The sequence below is a fragment of the Macaca mulatta genome, chromosome 15 (genome assembly GCF_049350105.2).
Source record: "Macaca mulatta isolate MMU2019108-1 chromosome 15, T2T-MMU8v2.0, whole genome shotgun sequence".
NCBI lineage: Eukaryota > Metazoa > Chordata > Mammalia > Primates > Cercopithecidae > Macaca > Macaca mulatta.
This window is the reverse complement of record NC_133420.1, coordinates 123,034,617-123,058,224: the sequence shown is the minus strand read 5'-3', so window position 1 is coordinate 123,058,224 and position 23,608 is coordinate 123,034,617. Positions and strand designations below refer to the sequence as shown.

General features: G+C 41.8%; 2 protein-coding genes across 7 annotated transcripts in view; one reads left to right on the top strand and one right to left on the bottom strand.

The window, feature by feature from the left end:
* The window catches only part of CENPP (centromere protein P), a 272,761-nt gene extending 257,911 nt beyond the window's left edge, over window positions 1-14,850 (bottom strand). The window contains exons 1-3 of the mRNA NM_001194801.2: window positions 14,666-14,850; window positions 7,541-7,722; window positions 133-221 (exon numbers count right to left, since the gene is read on the bottom strand). Of these exons, the coding sequence (NP_001181730.2) occupies window positions 133-221; window positions 7,541-7,722; window positions 14,666-14,772 (378 nt within the window). The 5' untranslated portion in view covers window positions 14,773-14,850. The remainder of the gene's footprint in view (window positions 1-132; window positions 222-7,540; window positions 7,723-14,665) is intronic.
* Window positions 14,851-15,422: 572 nt separating this feature from the next.
* NOL8 (nucleolar protein 8) overlaps window positions 15,423-23,608 on the top strand; it is a 28,733-nt gene continuing 20,547 nt past the window's right edge. For 2 of the 6 annotated variants that reach the window (XM_015117263.3, XM_015117257.3), the window contains exons 1-6: window positions 15,423-15,595; window positions 16,591-16,756; window positions 17,281-17,343; window positions 19,013-19,091; window positions 21,349-21,484; window positions 22,016-22,084. In XM_015117263.3, the coding sequence (XP_014972749.3) occupies window positions 16,618-16,756; window positions 17,281-17,343; window positions 19,013-19,091; window positions 21,349-21,484; window positions 22,016-22,084 (486 nt within the window). In that variant the 5' untranslated portion in view covers window positions 15,423-15,595; window positions 16,591-16,617. Of the gene's footprint in view, window positions 15,864-16,570; window positions 16,757-17,280; window positions 17,344-19,012; window positions 19,092-21,348; window positions 21,485-22,015; window positions 22,085-23,608 lie in introns of all 6 variants that reach the window. The other 4 variants (XM_015117260.3, XM_077966334.1, XM_028835331.2 and 1 more) reach the window with 4 other exon arrangements.

Below are 23,608 nucleotides of genomic sequence, written 5' to 3'. Positions count from 1 at the left end.
ACAAATGTGCTATGAATGGGGGCCCTGGCTCATGAACTCCTCTTCAGATCCACCACTGTTGAAGGCTGGGGTGTGGGAATTGTTTGTCATAGCAGAAGTACCTCTGTTATCACAACATGCTTCTTAATTTACCTGAATTTCCAGAATCTGAAATTCAAGTTGAAATGTAACCATGTGGCAATTTCCTGATAATCTGTGTCTCTGTAGAACTTTTCTTATACCTGTAAACCAGAAAAACAAATATTTTGTTTGCAAATAACCATTCTCTTCAAATGCCTATTATTTAATTTTGTGTGAATATCTACAATACATGTAGGTATAAGTGTGAAAGTCTGCATTAGCAATTACATTGAAAAACTCTGGAAGAATGTAAACCAAATTGATTATCTTTGCAAAATAAAATTAATGATAACTTGTGTTTCTAGTTTTCTTTTTTTTTTCCAGACTGAGTTTCGCTCTTGTTGCCTGGGCTGGAGTGCAATGGCGCAATCTTGGCTCGCTGTAACCTCCACCTCCCAGGTTCAAGCAATTCTCCTGCCTCAGCCTCCTGATTAGCTGGGATTACAGGTGTGCGCCACCACATCCAGTTAATTTTTTGTATTTTTTAGTAGAGACAGGGTTTCACCATACTGGTCAGGCTGGTCTCAAACTTCTGACCTCAGGTGATCCACCCACCTCGGCCTCCCAAAGTGCTGGGATTATAGGCATGAGTCACCGCACCTGGCCAAGTTTTCAACTATACCAAAAGTTATGGTAAGAAGTAGAAATGTACTAGTATAACCCTAGACAAATTTGAATCATGTTAACTGTTCAATGGTTTTTATTTTTCTAACACTACCTAGTTTTTAAAGGCAGTAAATTGAATCCATGCGTTTACCTCTGCTATTTCTCAAAACTGCAATGACAGTGATAAACGACATTTTCGAGATATAACATGCATACATTTGAATGCATAAAATGCCCTATCCTTTTTTTTTTTTTTTTTGAGACATAGTCTCACTCTGTCACCCAGGCTGGAGTGCAGTGGCCAGATATCAGCTCACTGCAAGCTCCGCCTCCCGGGTTTACGCCATTCTCCTGCCTCAGCCTCCCGAGTAGCTGGGACTACAGGCGCCCGCCACCTCGCCCAGCTAGTTTTTTGTATTTTTTAGTAGAGACAGGGTTTCACCGTGTTAGCCAGGATGTTCTCAATCTCCTGACCTCGTGATCCGCCCGTCTCGGCCTCCCAAAGTGCTGGGTTTACAGGCTTGAGCCACTGCACCCGGCCTCCATAAAATGCCCCATTCTTAAGTATACAGCTCAATATTTCTTTTTACACATGTGGTTGTCCAGGTAACTACCACTCAGATCATGCCACAAGAATTTTATAGAACCTGTAAGGTTCCTTAATGTCCTTTCCCAGGCTATACCCTACCCCCAAGAGGTAAGTAAGCATGATCCTGACTTCATGTAGTCATCTAGTTTTGCTAATAACGTTACTTTTAGAAGGGCATGATTCTACAAGGATAAAGGGAACAGGGAAAATAAGAACAACTGGATTTGAGAAGCTGGAAATCAGATGGATGAACTAGATAGCACATGGACAAGTGAAAGTGACCTGGTAAAGCCAGGAAAACTGAAACCTAAGCCAGCAAATGAGGAAAACCCAGAAGCAAGTCCATTTACACAGCAGAATACCAGATGGGTTACTATGAATCAGCAGCACCAAGTACCTTTATAGGAGGTGAACCTGGGGCTCAAAATAGGAAGACTGGTTAAAGGTTTGTTCAATAAGCAGTTAGGAAAAAAAGACAGAATGGTACAAACGGACATAATTTGCCTCCTAATTAGATGTACTGGTAAGAGCAAAACATCACTTTCATAGTTTTCCTGCCAAAATTGCACAGGAATGTCATTAAGAGGAAACTATCAGGAAAAAAAGAGATTGAAGAACAATCTATAATACAAGTGGTCTTCAAATATGTCAATGTCGTAAGAGACAGAGAAGATTGACCAGATTAAGACTAAAGAGACATAACAGCTAGATGCAATGCTTAATCATGGATTAGATGTGGAATTGTTTAAATAAATGGCTATGGAAGACTCACTGCGGTTAAGATGTCAGTTCTTCCCAACTTTGATCTGTACATTCAATACAATCCAATCAAAATTCCAGCAAGTTACTTTCTGGATATCAACAAAATGATTATCAAGTTTACATGGAATGGCAAAAACTCAGAAGAGCCAGAATAATTTTCAAGAGTTTTCGTTTTTTGTTTTTTGTTTTGAGACGGATCTTGCTCTGTCGCCCAGGCTGGAGTGCAGTGGTGCGATCTCGGCTCACTGAAAGCTCCGCCTCCCGGGTTCATGCCATTCTTCTGCCTCAGCCTCCCGAGTAGCTGGGACTACAGGCGCCCCCCACCTCGCTCGGCTAATTTTTTTGTATTTTTAGTAGAGATGGAGTTTCACCATGTTAGCCAGGATGGTCTCGATCTCCTGACCTCGTGATCCGCCCGTCTCGGCCTCCCAAAGTGCTGGGATTACAGGTGTGAGCCACCGCGCCCGGCCAAAAGAAAGTTTAAGAACTTAAACGACCTGATTTAGAGACTTACTAAAAGTTTAAGAACTTAAACGACCTGATTTAGAGACTTACTATAAAGCTACAGTAATCAAGAAAGTATGGTATTAGTGAAAGAGTAGACAAATAGGTCAACAGAACAGAAGAGAAAGTCTAGAAATAGACTCACACAGATATAGTCAACTGATCTTTGACAAAGGAACAAAGGCAGTTCAATGGAGAAAGGATAGTCTTTTCAATAAAAGGTGCTGGAACAACTGAACATCCACATGCGAAAAAAAAAAAAAATCTAGACACTGACTTTATACCTTTCACAAAAATTAACTCAAAATTTATTACAGTTCTAAATATAAAATACAAAACTAAAACTCCTAGAAGATAATATAGGAGAAAATCTAGATGACCTTGGGCTTTGTCCATAAAAATAAATATGCCAAAAATGTGGTAAAGAAAAAATGCAGATGGAATCCTGGAAGTAATCTACGGCAACCACTTTATTTTGCACATAAGAAATCAGACCCAGAGAGACTTACTAATCTCTCCAGTCTCCAGGCTTTTTTTTTTTTTATGTACAGGTTTTATTTTTTCTTTATGGAACACTATGCATACATAAATTGCATATAAATATATGTAGTATGATAAATTTTCAGTTTGATGCTTTTTTACTTGAACACACTGATTTTTATTTTATTTTTTACTTTTGAGATGGAGTCTCGTTCTGTCGCCCAAGCTGGAGTGTGGTGGCAGTATCTCCGATCACTGCAACCTCTGCCTCCCGAGCAGCTTGGAATACAGACATGCCCCACCATGGCCCGCTAATTTTTGTGTTTTTAGTAGAGACAGACTTCACCATGTTGGCGAGGCTGGTCTCGAACTCCTGACCTCAAGTGATTCACCCGTTTTGGCTTCCCAAAGTGCTGGGACTACAGGCGTGAGCCACCACACCGGTTTTTTAGTTTTTTGTTTTTGTTTTTGTTTTTTTGAGACAGGGTCTCACTGTCATCAAGGCTGAAGCGCAGTGGTGCAATCTCAGCTCACTGCAACCTCCACCTCCCAGCTTCAAGCCATTCTCCTGCCTCAGCTACTCGAGCAGCTGGGACTACAGGAACGCACCACCACGCCTAGCTAATTTTTGTATTTTTAGTAGAGACAGGGTTTTACCATGTTAGCCAGGCTGGTCTTAAACTCCTGACCTCAAGTGACCCGCCCACCTCGGCCTCCCAAAGTGCTGGGATTACAGGCGTGAGCCACTGCACCTGGCCTGATTTTTATTTTTAAATAATGAGTAAGGGTGTATTTTTAACAAAGTTTAAGGACCACAGAAGAGGATCAGTCCTTCAAAACCATCAATCCATGTATCAAGCCCATCCACATGTTTTTAACAACATACATTTAAAGCTCATTAAAAGACAAGAATAAAAACTATAAATTAAAAAACTACTCTCGGCCGGGCACAGTGGGTCACACCTGTAATCCCAGCACTTTGGGAGGCCAAGGCAGGTGGATCACGAGGTCAGGAGATCAAGATCATCCTGGCCAATGTGGTGAAACCCTGTCTCTACTAAAAATGCAAAAATTAGCCAGGCATGGCAGAGTGCGCCTGTAGTCCCCGCTACGTGGGAGGCGAAGGCAGGAGAACTGCTTGAACCCACGAGGTGGAGGCTGCAGTGAGCTGAGATTGCACCACTGCACTCCAGCCTGGGCAACAGGGCAAGACTCTGTCTCAAAAACAAACAAACAAAAAACCCAAAAAACAACAACAAAAAAACTACTCTCATTACTTTGCGGTAACACTTAATTTTGGACTCCAAATTCCATTACTTAGTTTGTAAACTGACTCTTACAGAATCAAAATGGAGAATTTAAAAGAATCATCATAGGCACTAAAGGAAATTCCAAAAGAAGAGTTCTAAAAATGTTTGGAGAAATAAAAGCATAGCTGCAATAAAGTCTACATTCTTTACACATGATTATTTTGAAGGAAATCAAGATCATTTGATTACCTAGCTTCAGCTACATTCATTAACACACCACAGAAACTGTGTCTGCCCAATTAATAGCTATGGAAAATGATAATGACTTCAAATAGCATTTGGCCAAGTGCCTGGGCCAGACACAGTAATTATCTGATTAATTAAAGATTTGATGGCATCATACGTCACCAAACACATCCACTAAATCAAACTGTTTTGTTCTCAGTTTAATAGATTAAAAAGCCTCAAAATACAGTAGTATTAGAAAAACCATTTTAAATAATATTGTATCACTTCTGTTAGGAACAACTATTCACTTTTGCCTGGCAACTTTTTTACGTGTCATAACAAACATAAAATGTGACATAAGAAAATACAGTCTTTGATGACAAGGCTTTCAAGCATTTTTAACCTGTGAAGCCTAACAGCTGTTTAACTTCTTTATGAAATTATGCAATGCTTGTGAAAAAGAGAAACAGAAATATCGGAAAACCAGTGACACCGAGACTACATCGTCACAAGGCTTATTCTGATAGAATCCTTTCACATGCAGATTATACTACATATGCCTATTACTGTCAGTTTGTATTACTATTTTCCTGTTCAAAATATTTTTCGTAGACTGGGCTCAGTGGCTCATGCCTGTAATCTCAGCACTTTGGGAGGCCAAGGCGGGCAGACCACCTGAGGTCAGGAGTTCGAGACCAGCCTGGCCAACATGGTGAAACCCCATTTCTACCAAAAATATAAAAATTAGCCGGGCATGATGGCACGCACCTACAATCCCAGCTACTCTGAAGGCTGAGGCAGGGGAATCACTTGAATCTGAGAGGTGGAGGCTGCAGGGAACTGAGATTACACCACTGCACTCCAGTCTGGGTGACAATGCAAAACTCCATCTCAAAAAAAACAAAACAAACAAAAAAAAAAAAAACAAAGAAAAAAAGAACAACAAAAAAATAAAAAACAAGTTATTTCTCTTCCCATGCCATTACTCTTGCTAAATTACTTCACAATTAATTTCAAGAAATTCCTACAACTACTTAGATTTCTGGCTTTAAAATGGTATTTCTTCTTTATAATTTTTGTGTTTTTCCAAGTTTGCTAAAATAAGCACATATTACTCACAGACAGAAAAAAAAGCATTTCAACTCTTGTGATGTCCCTGTCTGAAATCTCCCATTCAAACCACATTAGCTTTGTCATGACTCTACGCCTACTCTTCGTGCTGCAGCTTTTCAGCTAGTAAAAGTCTTATACCCGGCCTATCCTCATTCTCTATTCTCTCTGCATTCCATCTCTTCCTTTCAAGTAATTTAAGTCTCCAAATCCCATCACTCTATTTCTATATGTAATTCAGTCACCCCGCAGTGGCTGCCCAAGACCCTCTCCCCTGTCACGAGGGTTATTTTCAGTGGAAAAGTCAGGAAACACACGAAAAATGATTTCTGCTTTTGGGAATGTTATTCTTGACAACCAAAGTTCTTGACATCCAGTTGCACAGCTGCAGTAGCTTCCCTTTATCTCTTAGTGCATCACAGATCTTTGGCAATAAAATCTAGTCACTGGGACCCGAAACTTTCCTTCCGGCAAAAGGTCCAGCTGCTAAAACATTTATCTTGGCAGCTTTCATGTCAGTGCTGAACAACTCCTAAGATGTATAAATTAATGGTGCTGTTGTTTATTCACTTATTAGTATTTACTTGACTATTAAGGTACTTAATGATAGAAACTGTGTCTGTTCTTCTCCATCAGGAAGGAGAGAAGGTAAAAGAGAAAAAGAGGCCGGGCGCGGTGGCTCAAGCCTGTAATCCCAGCACTTTGGGAGGCCGAGACGGGCGGATCACGAGGCCAGGAGATCGAGAGACGATCCCGGCTAACACGGTGAAACCCCGTCTCTACTAAAAAATACAAAAAAAACTAGCCGGGCGAGGTGGCGGGCGCCTGTAGTCCCAGCTACTCGGGAGGCTGAGGCAGGAGAACGGCGTAAACCCGGGAGGCGGAGCTTGCAGTGAGCTGAGATCCGGCCACTGCACTCCAGCCTGGGTGACAGAGCAAGACTCCGTCTCAAAAAAAAAAAAAAAAAGAGAAAAAGAAACTCTGTCTGTTCTTTAATATTTACCTCAGGCAGCTTATTTATTTTTATTTGTTTTAAATGGAGTCTTGCTCTGTCCCCCAGGGTGGAGTGCAACAGCACAATCTCGGCTCACTTCAACTTCCACCTCCCAGGGTCAAGTGATTCTCCTGGCTCAGCCTCCCAAGTGGCTTAGATTACAGGTGCCCACCACCACATCCGGCTAATTTTTGCATCTTTAGTAGAGACAGAGTTTCACCATGCTGGCCAGGCTGGTCTCAAACTCCTGACCTTAGGTGATCCACACGCCTCAGCCTCCCAAAAGCTGGGATTACAGGCACGGCCACGGGGCCCGGCCCAGGCAGCTTTTTGAACACCGTGATGTTCAAAAGATATGTGAGTAAACATGTTTACCACAACCATACTTTCAAATACTTACCTTGTAGAATTTTAATTCAATATTATGACAACCAAATTTTTTTTAAATTATTATACTTTAAGGTCTAGGGTACATGTGCACAACCTGCAGGTTTGTTACATATGTATACGTGTGCCATGTTGGTGTGCTGCACCCATTAACTCATCATTTACATTAGGTATATCTCCTAATACTATCCCCCACTTCTCCCACCCCATGACAAGCCCCAGTGTGTGATGTTCCCCTTCCTGTGTCCAAGTGATCTCATTGTTCAATTCCCACCTATGAGTGAGAACATGCGGTGTTTGGTTTTTTGTCCTTGCGATAGTTTGCTGAGAATGATGGTTTCCAGCTTCATCCATGTCCCTACAAAGAACATGAACTCATTCTTTTTAATGGCTGCATAGTATTCCATGGTGTATATGTGCCACATTTTCTCAATCCAGTATGACAACCAATTTCTTATGCATAATAAGGAAAGCTTCAATACTATGTCTAGATTTTTAAAAAATGCTTACTCTTTTCTGCCATCTCAGTGCTTGTTAGGTCTTCTGTCTGCCTGGAGTAATTTCTTATATTGATGCCAGTAAGCGTACTTAGAAATGAAAGTTCTGATTCTAAATGTCCAAGCTGATTCTTCAGATCTTTTGAAGACTTCCATCCTTCCGAAGTGAATTGGTGTATGGCTTGAAAAGATTTTCTAAAAGGCAAATAACAAAAACAATCACTCCAATTACTAACATGTATTTCATCTAATACCCCCATTTTCCTCAAAGCATTCCCATTTTGTCCCTCTTACTCTCTTCCTATTAAGTCCCCTTCCCCCATTAAAAAGAAAAAAAGAAAAAAAGAATTTTCTCAAAACCAGTGTGGTTACTAACACTGCCTTTTTTTTTTTTTTTTTTTTAAAGAGATGGGGTCTCTCGCTGTCACCTGGGCTAGAGTGCAGGGGTGTAATCATAGTGCACTGTAGCCTTGAACTCCCAGGCTCCAAGGATCCTCCTGAGTAGCTGGGACCACAGGTGTGCCACTGTGCCTAGTTAATTTCTTTTTCCTTTTTGTAGAGACAGGGTTTTGCTTTATTACCCAGGCTGGTCTTAAACTCCTGGCTTCAAGCCGCAGCCTCCCAGCATGTTGGATTATAGGCGTGAGCCACCATGCCCGGCCCACAATCTTTAATTTCAACAAAAAACATATGTAACCAAATTATACTTCCAAATTTCCACCTATTAGAAATACTTTTAAAATAAATTATAACAGGAGTACTTTGCAAAATTACAATGTGAGTTCTGACCCATGAAATTCCAGCCTAAATTCCTACCTCTCAAATTATTTTAAAAGATGTCTTGAAATTAAAAAAATAGGCTGGGCACAGTGGCTCACACCTGTAATCTCAGCACTTTGGGAGGCTGAGGCAGGTGGATCATGAGGTCAGGAGATCGAGACCATCCTGGTTAACATGGTGAAACCCTGTCTCTACTAAAAATACAAAAAATTAGCCAGGTGTGGTGGCGGGTGCCTGTAGTCCCAGCTACTCGGGAGGCTGAGGCAGGAGAACGGCATGAACCCGGGAGGCGGAGCTTGCAGTGAGCAGAGATTGCGCCACTGCACTCCAGCCTGGGTGACAGAGCGAGACTCCATCTCAAAAAAAAAAAAAAAAAGAAAGAAATTAAAAAATAAAATCAATTAGCTAACTTTAATTTCTAAAAGTAAACATCACAGAACATTTTATAGTAAGAAAGAGTTTTTTAGGGAAAAGAAATAGCAAATCTCTTTAAACATCACTATAGCTAGACATTCTTCATTGAGAACATACAAATATATTTTCCTTGAGAACAAGAATGAAATTTTAGTTAGCCTGGTACAGTGGCTCACGCCTGTAATCCCAGCACTTTGGGAGGCCAAGGCAGGTGGGTCACTTGAGGTCAGGAATTTGAGACCATCCTGGCCAACATGGTGAAATCTCTTGTCTACTAAAAATGCAAAAAATTAGGCCGGGCGCGGTGACTCAAGCCTGTAATCCCAGCACTTTGGGAGGCCGAGACGGGCAGATCACGAGGTCAGGAGATCGAGACCATCCTGGCTAACACAGTGAAACCCCATCTCTACTAAAAATACAAAACCTTAGCCGGGCGAGGTGGCAGGCGCCTGTAGTCCCAGCTACTCGGGAAGCTGAGGCAGGAGAATGGCGTAAACCCGGGAGGCGGAGCTTGCAGTGAGCTGAGATCCGGCCACTGCACTCCAGCCTGGGTGACAGAGTGAGACTCCGTCTCAAAAAAAAAAAAAAAAAAAAAAAATGCAAAAAATTAGCCTGGCGTGGTGGCAGGTGCCTGTAATCCCAGCTACCCAGGAGGCTGAGGCAGGAGAATTGCTTGAGTCTGGGAGGCAGAGGTTGCAGTGAGCCAAGATCACGCCACTGCACTCCAGCCTAGGCAACAGAGTAAGACTCTGTCTCCAGGGGAAAAAAAAAAAAAAAAAAAAAATTTAAAAAACTTTTTAAAAAGAAGAAATTTTAGCTAATAATTGTGTTAGATGGTATTTTATTTTTTGTCATCCATTATTTCCTTTAAACACTCTGCTACATTCTACACTATTGACTTTTCTTGCCAGCTTAAAACATCCCTTCCTTAGATTCTTGGGCATAATTATCCCAATTCTCATTAGATCTTGGGTCGGCTTCTTGTCTCCAACATTAGAGGAAAACCCAAACACTCTTACTTCTGCTGTCCTAAATATGTATTCTTCCATTCTGCAGGAACACTAACTGATTAGCCTTAGCTCCTCTATGCCAGTAACTCTTAAAATATACCTCTAACCATATATCTCTTCTTCCTGCAAGGTAGATCTAGCTTGATATCTCACCAAATGGTTTCTCTTGGAATCTGCTTTTCCTCTAAATTACCCTACATTTGTTAATAATAAAACCTTTCTCTTGGTATGTCAGGCTCCAGACCTTGGAAGTTATCCTTGGCTCCTTCACTTGCCTGACATCTGGACTTACTGCCATCCTTTCTGCTCCTCACATAACTATTCTTCCTTTTGTATTTCTAATTCTACTACATTAGCCAATGCTCTTATGACCTTACACCATCTCTACACAGAATAATCTAATGCTATAGTCTTCACACTGAGAACCCAATCTGTAAAAATTGTTTCAAATTTTGTTTTAATGCTAATTTAAAATGTTAATGTAAGTATATCCCGTATCATGAAACTACCACAGCCTCTTTTGCATTTGCCATCGTAGACTGATGCCCCCACAAATTACATTAAATATAGAAGTCAAGGAAAAAAGAACAGAGTGGGTGCAGCGACTCACTCCTGTAATCCCAGCACTTTGGGAGGCTGAGGCAGCCCAGGAGTTCGAGACCAGTCTGGAAAACATGGCAAAACCCCATGTCTACCAAAAAATACACACACACACACACACACACACACATAAACAACAAATTATCTGGGCGTAGTGGCCTTCAGTCCCAACTACTTGGCTGGTAGAGGGTCACTAAGGCAGGATGGTTGCTTGAGCATGGGAGGTGGAGGTTGCAGTGAGTCATAATCATGCCGCTGCACTTCAGCCTGGGCAACAGAGTGAGACCCTGTCTCAAAAAACAAAACAAAAAAGAAAAAGAAAAAAGAACAGAGATAAATTTCCTATATAAATGATGAGCGGCCGGGCATGGTGGTTCACGCCTGTAATCCCAGAACTTTGGGATGCTAAGGTGGGCAGATCACCTGAGGTCAGGAGTTCAAGACTAGCCTGCCCAACATGGCTAAAACTCTGACTCTATTAAAAATACAAAAAATTAGCTGGGCGTGGTGGTGGGTGCCTGTAATCCCAGCTACTCAGGAGGCTGAGGCAGGAGACTCGCTTGAACTTGGGAGGCGGAGGTTGCAGTGAGCTGAGATCACACCACCACACTCCGAAATTCCGTCTCCAAAAAAAAAAAAAAAAAAAAAAGCCATAAATATAAATGAGCTTCTGACAAGTGAACACCAAATGTCACAGCAAGCTATGAATGAAAATTTCAAGGTATTTCCAATAGAGCAAAATGGTAAGAGAACCAAGTCATCATTAAAGGCTGGATATGCAGAACTCAAAAAAGAACCTGCAGTTGTCAGAGTGGCCAGTAGGGAGTTTGTGTTTCATAGGTATGGTGTTTCAGTTTGGGGAGATGAAAAAGTTCTGAAGATGAACAGTGGTGATGGCAGTACAACAATGTGCAAGTGTTTAATGCCATTGAGCTGAACACTTAACAATGGTTAAAACAGTAAATCTTACGTATATTTTGCCACAAAAAGAAAATCTGCATATTCTTATTCATAGCAGCTATTTAGTTTGAGCAAAATATTTGTGTATTTCAACTAACGATGTTAGTTTGAGCTATTTTGGATTTGTCTGAATTTTATTCACTTTGTGGTTTTATTATTGGTAAGTCGGTCTTCACAGCATAAAAATTTGTCAGAATTAGGAGCTTGCAAGAATTTGTTTTCCTTTAAAATGAATCTATACACAAGTTTAAAGGTCAATGGTCTACTAAGTGTTAGTTACTATTATGAGGCAAGTACTCTTCTAAATGAACTACATATATTAACTCAATTAGTCCTCACAGCAACCCAAAAACTTGGGTATAATTTTACCACGGAGGAAACTGAAGCACATAAAGTGGGAGCTCACTTAACCAAGATCACTCGGCCAATAGCAGAGACAGGATTTGAAAGCAGGCAATTTGGCGCCACAGTGTGGACACATGGATATAGCTGAATAATTTAGCTACAATTTTCCTACCTCCAATCCATCCAACCACTTACAATCACTTAAAAAAATAGCTTGGTACACAGGTCCCAATCCTCCTCCTCCACTATAGTGAAAAGAAACCTCACGGTTAAGTCCAAACACACTGAACTGACATTTAATGTCTCCCACAATATGGACTCGTCTTGACTTTCCAATTTAACCACTGAGAAGTTCCAGATTATATAAATAATTTACTAAGAACTAAAAATAAAATCCTACCCCACCCCCACAATCACCCAAACCGACTCCCTCTTGGTCAAGGGGACCCCAAAGAAACCTTAAAAACTCAGCTCTTAACCATGACAGGACGGGAGGTCAGACACACCTCATTATAGCCCTTCCTATTTGGGATACAGACACAACTGACCAGCATTAATGTTAAAACAGAGATCGTAAGAGTTGCAGAACAGACTCTGTGGCAATAAGATACCAAATTATAAACAAGACCTAAGGCCATGCCAGGCAAGGATTAAGTCACATACCCCCTACACTTAAAAGAATGAACTATCACTTTGGGAGGCTGAGGCAGGTGGATCACCTGAGGTCGGGAGTTCAAGACCAGCCTGACCAACATGGAGAAACCCCACGTCTACTAAAAACACAAAATTAGCCGGGGTGGTGGCGCATGCCTGTAATCCCAGCTACTCGGGAGGCTGAGGCAGGAGAATCGCTTGAAACCGGGAGGTGGAGGTTGCGGTGAGCCAAGATCGCGCCATTGCACTCCAGCCTGGGCAAAAAGAGCGAAATTCTGTCTCCGAAAAAAATGAACTATGTTCTAACTGCCACAATGTTTTTTTTTTCTCTAGTGGCTAAACAAGCACTGGCCTCCAGATAAGCAATATTGAAATAATTGCAGTTCATCCACCACCAGATGCTAACTGATTCCCCTGTTCCACAGGCTTTGATAGGACAAGAGAATGATTTCAAAAATTTTTCTTTTGATAAGATCACCAACCATGGACTTGTTCTAACAGGTTTACAAAGCCTGTGTACTTAAGTACCTTTGCTTCCCTCCTTCAACTTTTGACATACAGGGCCTAATTGTAATGCATTTAAATGTTAAGTCAGTTCCCCAAAATGAACATGGAATGTATGTAATATGCATGTTTATTCAGTACACGTGAGCACATCTCCCTTTGTGAATATTCATAGCCCCTCCTATAACCTGTTGTAATGTGTATACATAGCCCACTCATCCATCATAAATCCCTGCCCCAACCCCTCCTCTTCCAAAGTGCGGGCCTTTCTGCTTTGCCTGAGACTATGCTTCCCAGCCTGTCAGGATGGCCACTTTGCAGGCTGCAACCCTTTTTAAGAAACAGTCTAGGGCCGGGCGCGGTGGCTCAAGCCTGTAATCCCAGCACTTTGGGAGGCCGAGACGGGCGGATCACAAGGTCAGGAGATCGAGACCATCCTGGCTAACACGGTGAAACCCCGTCTCTACTAAAAAATACAAAAACCTAGCCGGGCGAGGTGGCAGGCGTCTGTAGTCCCAGCTACTCGGGAGGCTGAGGCAGGAGAATGGCGTGAACCCGGGAGGCGGAGCTTGCAGTGAGCTGAGATCCGGCCACTGCACTCCAGTCTGGGCGACAAAGCGAGACTCTGTCTCAACAAAAAAAAAAAAAAAAAAAAAAAAAGAAACAGTCTCTCAAAATTTGCAGATCTCATGATTTTTCAGTTGACACTACTTTACCATGTGGACTAATGAAATCTTGTGGCTAGTAAAGAAAACACTTTTCCCCAGTTTTTAAACTTCAAAGTGTGCACACAAATCATCTGTTAGGGCAGGGGATCTTTTTTTAAATGCAGATTCTGATTCAGTTGGTCAGGCTGTCGCTCTAACAAACCGCCAGGTGATGCTAAAGCATCCCATCTGCGGAGCACACCTCAAGTAGCAACGGTCTTTAATACAATGACTCTCACTCGAGGAGGGGCACACCTGTTTCCTCTCCCTTTTACCAGTCACAGCTTCCTCTACTTTCACGACCGCACGCAGACATTTTCTGTAGATCTCCTTCCCATTTTCTACCAATTCTTCTCCAGTTAGCTCAGGAAAAATAAATAAATAAATAAATAAATAAATCTCACTCTCTCTGCACCTGTGTCAAATTAGTCTTGACTCAAAAATTGAAGATAGTTTGTTTTCGCGAGGCTTCCATGTTTGAGATGATGATACATAATTACGGCTGCAGAGCTTTTCTCTCCCTCTCCTTCAACAAAGCAGAAGTGCCCAGACTTTGGGGTTAAATTTTTGGGTTCCTAATCCATCTCTGACAATTCCTTTCTCTGGAACCTTGGACGAGCTACCTAACCCCTCTGAGCCTCAGTATCTTCAACTATGAAACAGGGCCAACAGTAGCACCTACCTTAGAGGAATGTCAAATTCTCCTACAGGCTATATTAACCACTCTTCTTGATATCAACTTACTTTTTTACCGAAGTTATTTTTCAAAGGAATTTTTATGTCATCGTAAACAAAAAGTCAGTATCACTTGCCATGGTTAGCTGACCCATTAAAAACAAATGCCATGAAATCAAACGGAGTTACTAAATCCCCACTAGAGATACCTCTGCTTACTGGAGGCGGAACTATCTAGCTAGGGACATAGTCAAGACTTTCTCCTTGTCAGTCATCCACACAGACGACTGCGATTAAACGAGCTAATAATCTGCAAGGCGTTTACAGCAGGGCGCCGTACGCGCTGCTCCCAACTCTAGGCCATTGTCATGAAAGGATCAACACCAGTTCATGCCCACATTTTGGGGCTGGGAGTAGGAGGCCGAGATTCACCCGCCTGGCCCGGGAACGCCGGTCAGCGGAGCCTGGGGAACTTGGGGGGTCACGTACTGGACTCTGGACTTCTCTTCCCAGGGCGCCGGTGGGTTCTCACACGCTCGCCGCACCGCCGCGATCTCAGCTTGCAAGACGCGCTCCTCTGCCAGCTCTGCGTCCATGGCGCGTTGCTCACCCGAGCCTGACAGGCAGCGCCGCTGTCACTCCGACCTGAGCGCTTCACCGGCGCTTCAAGCCTCGCGCGCGCTCCCGGCGCGGACCATCCCGGAGCTCACGCGGAGGGGAGGCGGGAGAGCCCCGCGTGACCCCTGCGGCCCTGTCCGTCCAACTACACGCTCGCCCCAGAGCCTGGGTCCTCGACTTCCCTACACACGTTTCCCTGGCTGTCTAATCAGTGCCTATACTTTCTCGGGAGAGCGTGTTCTTTGCTACTCCAAGCCCAAGTGCTCCGCTGCTCACCCCAGCCGGCAGCCTTGGAGCCGCCCGGCCGCGTGCGTCACTGAAGAGGCAGGGCTGGGATCACGTGGAGGGGAGTGCCTCTTTATTTTTTTTCCCCCTACTTCCTCACTTAGGCCGACCTAGTCCAGGAATTGGTACACACAGCGATAGTGTTCAATAGAAACTAGGGGATTTTGGTTTGGGCTTTTTTGCGGTCGTTGAGGGGGAGGTGACGGAGGCGTCAGGGAAGGTGGGAGGACGGGAAAGGAAATTAAAAGCTCTTGGGAACTGAATTGTGGTAACGGAACCTTAGGAGGCTGGGTTGGAAATCGAGTAGGAAGGAAGAGAGGATGGTCCGTTGGGACATGTGACCAGAAGTTAGGGGCTGCAGCGGCGCTGGCGTTAGGTGAACGACGTGGTGAGGAGTGGGTTTCAAGCATGAGAAGTCACAGGGCCGTTTCCTAGCCTCTCTCTTCACTTCTCTGGGAATTCTCGGAGAAAGAAGGCTGCGGTGGGTAGGCTGGGGGCGGAGACTGTCAGGAAGAGGTAGGCCGGAGCTCTGCCCAGAATATGTGCCATGTGGGGACGCTGGTTGGGAGTCTGGTTTGGAAAGAGTCTCAGCTGTTGGGGAAGGGCAGGGCGAGAGCTGAGCGCCTGCCGGGTGCTAAACGAAATGAGAGATATGATGGGCCCTAGTACCTCTGGAAAAGTTTTCCTGAGTCTCCTGTGATCCAGCAACCTTCATAGTATAGTGTTAAGAATTCCAAGTTCTGAAGTTAGACCTGCATTATAATCCTGGATTCACTAATTTTCGGTATGGCATTGGGAAAGTGACTTAACCTCTTCTGTTCTTCTGAAAAGTGGGAAACGTGCAAACTACTTTGTACAATGCAGGCACGTAGCAAAAACACAAGTCTGTATTCGCTATATCACTTGATCTTTGTGACTGAACCCCACTTTGCAGCACTTTTATTGTGACATAATATTGTGCCATTTGTTTAATTCTTTTGTGACTATGAGGAGCTCCAGGAGCTCCTAGCCTCTGTATTCACTTCTTTGGGTCTTCCCGGAGAAAGAAGGCTGGAGTGAGTAGGTTGGGGGCGAAGACTATTAGGAAGAGATAGACTAGCTCTTTTTATCTTTTAGTGCATTACCTGCTACATCCTGTTTCTATCAGCCTTTGTTACAGACAGTAAATGAATGTATGAATGAATCAAGGAAAAACATCTAAAAACGTGAATACGTAACATTAAGAGGGATAGAGTAATATTATGGCCATTTGGAGGAAAAAAACCTCTGGACCTGTATCTATATAGGTATAGGGTTGCTGTTCCAAAGTACATTCATGAAAAATGTGGATGTAGGGCTTCGGCAAAACCTCCAAGACTAAAATTTGGAAGCAATACAATCGGAAGTGAAATACAGATCCAGGAGACGGATTTGATACAGACGGTTCAGAGGAAGTAGTTGTTTTGTTAGATTTTAGAAGAACTAAGGGAAAGGACTCTTCTCTGTATACAGAAAATTACTTTTCCCACTAGAACACACCAAGTATATGACCAGCCTTCATGAAAGTGAACAGAGAGACGAAGCGCCTTTATGTGGGTGGCCTTAGCCAGAACATTTCTGAGGCAGACCTACAAAATCAGTTCAGCAGATTTGGAGAAGTTTCGGATGTGGAGATCATCACACGGAAAGATGACCAAGGTAAATTTATGGTCCTTCACTGGGTAGTTATAGGCAGACATAACTCAGGTTAAGTACTAGAAAATAAAACGACCCCAAGATAAATGTTAGCTCTGAACACCAAAAGTTTTCAGTGATGTTTTGGAGATACAATGTGTGATGTGGAACTTGACCAGAATTCATTTCTGAAATAAGAAAAAATTCTAAATTCTAAACATCTGATTTCAGAAACATATTAACTTCCAGTTTTGAGAGCTAGAATTTTCTAACATTGATTAAGTGTCCCATTAAGTAGACTATCACTAGCATACAATCAAAATGTTTCCTTAACTGACTACTGTACATTTTCTTCTTATTTTTTGGAATATTTTGATAATCATGCTTATTTTTATGGCCAATAAATAAAAAACCAGGTTTATGCTTGAAAGAATAAGTTTTCAAGAACTAACTTTTTTTTTTAATTTAGAAACAACCATTTTTACATTGCTCTCTGGATAAAAATTTAAATAAATTGTGTTTTGGTTTTTGGTTTTTTTTTTTTTTAGGAAACCCACAGAAAGTCTTTGCATATATCAACATCAGTGTAGCAGAAGCAGACCTGAAAAAATGTAAGATCATCATAAATTTTCTATACTATTTGCCAGTTTGTATCACTCTGTAACTTGGAATACCTTTGGTTCTAAGCCTAAACCTCCACAGCCGTTTTTACGTTATCTAGAGGGACAGCAGTTGATCAAGAGAATTCCAGTATCGTTTGACTCAGCAGGTTTAGGTCCATTGCATTTGGCATCAGCGGACATGGTAGCACTTGCTAGTAAGTTTACTTAAAACTGCTATTCTCAAATATTTTGGACAAGGAATCAAACTTTCATAGAAACTGCCTGTTACATATATCCCACTGAATATCATGCCACATTCCCCTTCAGTCTGATCATTTCTTTTGGAGCTAATCCTTGTCACTAAACACTCTTAAGGAGGGAGCTTTACAATACACCCTTGTAAGACCATATCCTTGAAATTGTGAAATCTCTTGTTGGTAAGTTTAGTAAAGTCAAGGGAAAACAGTGGCCTTCAATGAAGAACGGGAGATAATCCATACTGCCACTGACACAGTAGCATATTCTAGTTATTTGGAGGCCAAAAAGTGAAAAAAGACACAGAAAGTAAGTAAAGGGAACATGCTAATAGAGGAAGAGGGCAATCAGTCTTTCGTAATTTCATTTGCAAAAAGATTGCTTTATTCTATTTTTCAGTGAGGAATATATGTGACAAATGTGAAGTTGTGGTTAAGAATACATAACTAGGCTTTGTGACCTGTGGCAGTTATTTAAACTTCTCAGCCCCAGTTTGCTTATGTGATGAATGACAGAAGATAGTGCTTGCCTCATAATATTTCTGTGATAATTAAATTAAATGATACATTTGCAACACTTTAGGAGGCTAAGGCAGGTGGATCATTTGAGGTCAGGAGTTTGAGACCAGCCTGGCCAACATGGTGAAACCCCATCTTTACTAAAAATACAAAAATTAGCTAAGTTTGGTGGCAGGCACCTGTAATCCCAGCTACTTGGGAGGCTGAGGCAGGACAATCACTGGGGAGGCAGAGGTTGCAGTGAGCCAAGATCGTGCCACTGCACTCCAGCCTGGGCGACAGAGGGACACTCGGTCTCAAAAATAAATGATACATTTGTATTTAGTATAGTATCTACCACCTACAAAATTCTGTTAATGGTATTATTAAGGAAGCTGATAGCAGATACTCAGAGAAATCAATTACTAGGGCATAGTAATTCAAACAGTTCAGTTACTCCCAGTTAATTCATCTACAAGTTCTACAGTGATAATTAGTATGAGGTGGTAAATAAAATTAAGGTGCTATAGGATTCCAGAGTGTCCTCTGATTCACCTGAAAAGATGATTGTTTTATAGTTATAGGAAATAACAATAAAATATACATTAAATGTCAGTTATTCAGAGGTTCCTGACATTTGTTTATAAACAAATTGCAAATGAATTTTGCTTTACTTTTTACACGTTTTGCCTCATTCCAATCTAGTAACACTGTGAGATAGGGAGTGTAAAGACTCTTTTGGTAAGTTGTCAACATGAGACAAGAGCCTAGGCTCCCTCTCTCCAGGTCTCATTTCTTTTCTTCCACTTCCCGTGGATCTCTGTGATAAACAAGCCTACTTTTCTTGATACTAAATAATTAGAAAAAGCACAAGCTGAAATATTTTTCATTGCCATGTACTTGAGTAATAATTCTTTACTTTATAGGTATGTCTGTTTTAAATAAAACAAAATGGAAAGGTGGAACATTACAAATTCAACTAGCAAAAGAAAGCTTTTTGCACAGGTAAGTTTTGCTTCACATGGATTTAAACCCTATTTTTTTTTAATATTGTAAGTGGTTTTATATATTATTTCAAATTATCAAGTAATATGGTATTATATTCTTAACAAATTCAAACATTATAAGTAGAGCTGAAATCCCTTTGAACTCTGAATCCCTTCACGCCAGACACCAACAAAAAGGATAATTTCGTGCATTTACGTATGTATGTAATAAGCTATAAAAGTATATATGTACTTATTTGCTCTTTGTTAACCCTTTTGTAGCAATGTAGATCTTCTCCCTTTATAACAATTGTTAGTACTATTTCAGAAAATGGTTATACCACAGTGTAGTGGTCCCTTCCCACTGATGACTGTTTCTACTTTTTCATGGTTGTAGATGATCCTAGAGCACGTATCCTATGTATATGCAGGTGTTTCACTAGGTTTATATCAGAAAATGGAGTTGCAGAATCTTAGCATTGTCTGCATTTAAATTTTAGTAGACTTCTGAATTGCTTATGTTGATTTTGACGCTATTAACGCTGGTGTCATACAAAAATATAAAGAAAATAGGAGATCACTGTATGACAGGCATAAGAGTGATTATGCAAGTGATTTAAGAACAAGACAATGTATTATAAAAGCCGTTAGAGCTTTTAAAATCCTAAAGGTATTTTCAGGAAGAAAAGGTATTGTTAGTTGGGGAGTTTTCAAAATAGGAAACAATTTAAGAATATGCAGATAGAGGCCGGGCACAGTGGCTTACGCCTGTAATCTCAGCACTTTGGGAGGCCAAGGCAGGTGGATCACCTGAGGTCAGGAGTTCAAGACCAGCGTGGGTAATATGGTGAAACCCCGTCTCTACTAAAAATACAAAAATTAGCCAGGTGTGGTCATGGGCACCTGTAATCCCAGCTACTTGGGAGGCTGAGGCAGGAGAATCACTTGAACCTGGGAGGCAGAGGTTGCACTGAGCCTACATTGTGCCATTGCACTCCAGCCTGGGCAACAAGAGTGAAACTCTTGTCTCCAAAAAAGAAAAAAGAAAAAGATAGAATGACCAGGAGAGTTGATAAGATTGTTCCAGACCAATGAAATGTAACAAGAACAGATATATTCTAAAACAAGTGGCAAGCAGCTACTTTGAGGCATGTTTTGGGGACTGGTCTTATGGAAAAGGTGAGAATTTGATTTTGTTCTTCAGCTGAAGCCTCAGACTGTGAACAGGGTGGTTATATACCTTTCATTCCAGCAGCAGTTGCCAGCCTACTGTGTGCAGGCACTGGGGCCCCATGCTGAGCAGGTTGAACACACAGTGCTGCTGCTTGGAGTATCTGCGTGAATATGCCTGAGAAGCATGGGTCTGATGGTTTTTCTGGGACATAAAGGAGACAGAGGCAAAGAGGCCAGTGAGGACTGCTCTGTGCAGTTGTCCAGGCTTGAAGACGGCGGCGGTGATTTGAATCGGAAGAGGTGGCATTCTCTTCATTAGGAGGATACAGATAATCAAGACCTAACAAATTGGGCTCCAAAAGAGCACCTTCGTCATGGGGAAGAGTGAATGGAGAGAAACAACATAAAATGTCAAACGTATAAATTGAAAGGGGGAAATTGAGAGAACTTGCGATCCATAGTCTTGGTCTTCCATAAAGGGGAACTGGGACATCCACTGGAGCAGAGCACAGGTGTGAGCATGCATGTCAGGGATTCAGGAGACTGACTGTAGAGGGTGGGCTAGGAAAAGAACTCTCGTGCTGTGGTGGGACAGCCCTGACAGCACAGTTTCTCACTGCTGTCCAACCCTGTATTGCTCAGTTGCTGGTGGTAAGGGACTGGTCAATAAACTACAGTAGATCGATGGAAAGGCATGTTGTGCAGCAATCATAGTGATGTTTTCAAAGAATGTATAAGTTGGTAAATGAAGTGTACCCAACTGTGCTTATGATATTTGGATTACATTATAAAATGTGTATATTTACATATAGAACAAAGATGAAGTTAAGTAGATAAAATATTAACAATAGGATGAGGGATACGGAATATGTTTTGTGTTCTTCACGGTTCTGTCTTCCAGCATTCTACAATAAAAACATTGTATATTCAGATAAGTAGGTAAACTATTATGCTACTAACAAAGCATTTTTGTTTTATTTTGGTTTTTAGTACTACAAAGCTGTTTACTTTATAGTGCTCATTTAGGCTCACCTAAAGTGAAATAGCCATTTTACGTGGCTGATTGTTTTGACTCTTTTATTTGTATTTTCTTTTTGATTCAGATTGGCCCAAGAGAGAGAGGAAGCAAAAGCTAAGAAAGAAAAATCAACAACAGATAACACCAACTTGTTAGAAAAGATAGGAGGAGTGGATTTCCATATGAAAGCTGTGCCAGGGACAGAAGTGCCAGGGCATAAGGTGAGTCTCCTCTGTAGCCTGAGCCAATCACATGGTCTTGGGAACCGATGCCTGAGATCATGTGATCGTGGGTGTCATGTCTAAAACCAGTTCCTCTTTTCCCCTTTCTTGAGGCAATTAACATAGATAGGACTTTATGATTTTTCAAGGTGCATTTACAACTCTTAGTTAAGCATAGTTCTCTGTCATTTTACAGAGAAAAATCAAAACTCAAGCAGAGGTGGACTTTCAAGGGACATAGGTAGCCAAGAATACAGGCAGGTCCCAAGTTTGCCTGTTTAAATTAGCAGCCTGTGTTTTTTGTAAACCATCCTACATGGTTTACTTTGGGATTGATAGCTGCTCCAAATCTCCCTTTTTTTTTTTCCTTTCCTCTCACAATTTTTCTCTTTGGTAACTCATTGTCAGAAAAGTAAACCCAACAGTAATCATAGCCCACTGATTTTTTTGTTGTATTTACCTAATATTGTTATTAAATCTTTTCCATTTGTGTCACATATAGTAAATAAATTCTTTTTCTTTTTCTTTTAGAATTGGGTTGTGAGCAAATTTGGAAGAGTCTTACCTGTTCTTCACCTTAAAAATCAACATAAACGTAAAATATCCTTTGACCTGTCAAAGTAATTATTTACCACAGTGATGGATACTTGTAAAATACCTTTAGCATTTCACTGTCTCTATCAATGAATCTTTAGGTGTTTGTTTGCATGTTCCCAGTTTCTTGGTACTCACCTACATGTATGAAACAATTAGAGCATGAGAAAATGGATTGAGGTTTTATACAATTAAGTAATTCAAATGATGAGTGCCAAAGAGGCAGGTTGGTTTATTAATGTGTTCATATTGTCACACATGGATTCAAAGCCATTGCTGAAGGAGCTAAAGAGGCGTGAGAGACCCGGAGACCATCATTAAAGAAGGCTTTAGAATTCAGGTAGGTTGTGAATTAACAGAAGTGATGGGAAGTAGTCCAGGGAGTAGGAATAGTAGATAAAAATACGTGGACAAGCAGGAGGATGGTGGGTTGAGAAATTGTTTGGAGCAGAGTGTGAGCAAATTCTAATGCCTATTCAATGAGGTCACATTGTCTAAGACCTTGAAGACCGGTATCATGGAATTCTGAGCAGTGTGTCTTGATATATTCTTTTTTTTCTCTTTTTTTCTTTTTTTTTTTTTGAGACAGAGTCTTGCTCTGTCCTCCAGGCTGGAGTGCAGTGGCACGATCTTGGCTCACTGCATCCTCTGCCTCCCAGGTTCAAGTAATTCCCCTGCCTCAGCCTCCCAAGTAGCTAGGACTACAGGTGTGTGCCACCATGCCTGGCTAATTTTTTGTATTTTTAGTAGAGATGGGGTTTCACCATGTTGGCCAGGATGGTCTTGATCTCCTGACCTCATGATCTGCCCACCTTGGCCTCCCAAAGTGCTGGGATTACAGGCGTGAGCCACCGCACCCAGCCGTCTTGATGTATTCTTTGGCTTTTAACCTTGGTGTCAGTCAGTAAGGGAAACAGTAGCAGGTGTTTCAAACAGAGGGAATATAGTATATGCAGTTAGTTAAACAAGTGCTGGAGGAGCAAAAGCCAAAGGTCAGATTGCCCACTGATTGACAACTGCAATAAACCACTACCCCCTTGGGACTAGAGAAGCAAAAACGTGTGTCCTCAGAGCTCACAGCTACTGTGCCACTGAAGCCACTACCGGAATCCAGGCCCTAGTTGCACTGGACGTAGCTATGACTTCTGCCCTCCCTACAGGTGGCTCAAAGTTAAGAAAGTACTGATTTCTTCTTTTCCACTTTCCAGCTTTCCACCAATGGCAGCTGCTGATGGCAAAGAGGAAAATATTGAAGGAGAGTAGAGACAATAGACACTTTTTGCCACACCTCACATATAACTGACATGTATAAGTAGTTACTGGACAAAGGGACCTTCAAGAGTAATTGCTTAAGGTGCGGTGCAGTGGCTCCCACCTGTAATCCCAGCACTTTGGGAGGCCACTGGAGGATCACTTGAGCCCAGGTGTTTGAGACCAGTATAGGCAACATAGTGAGACTCTAACTCTACAAAAAATATTAATAAAAGAAAATTCAGGCTGGGCCCAGTGGCACATGCCTGTGGTCCCTGC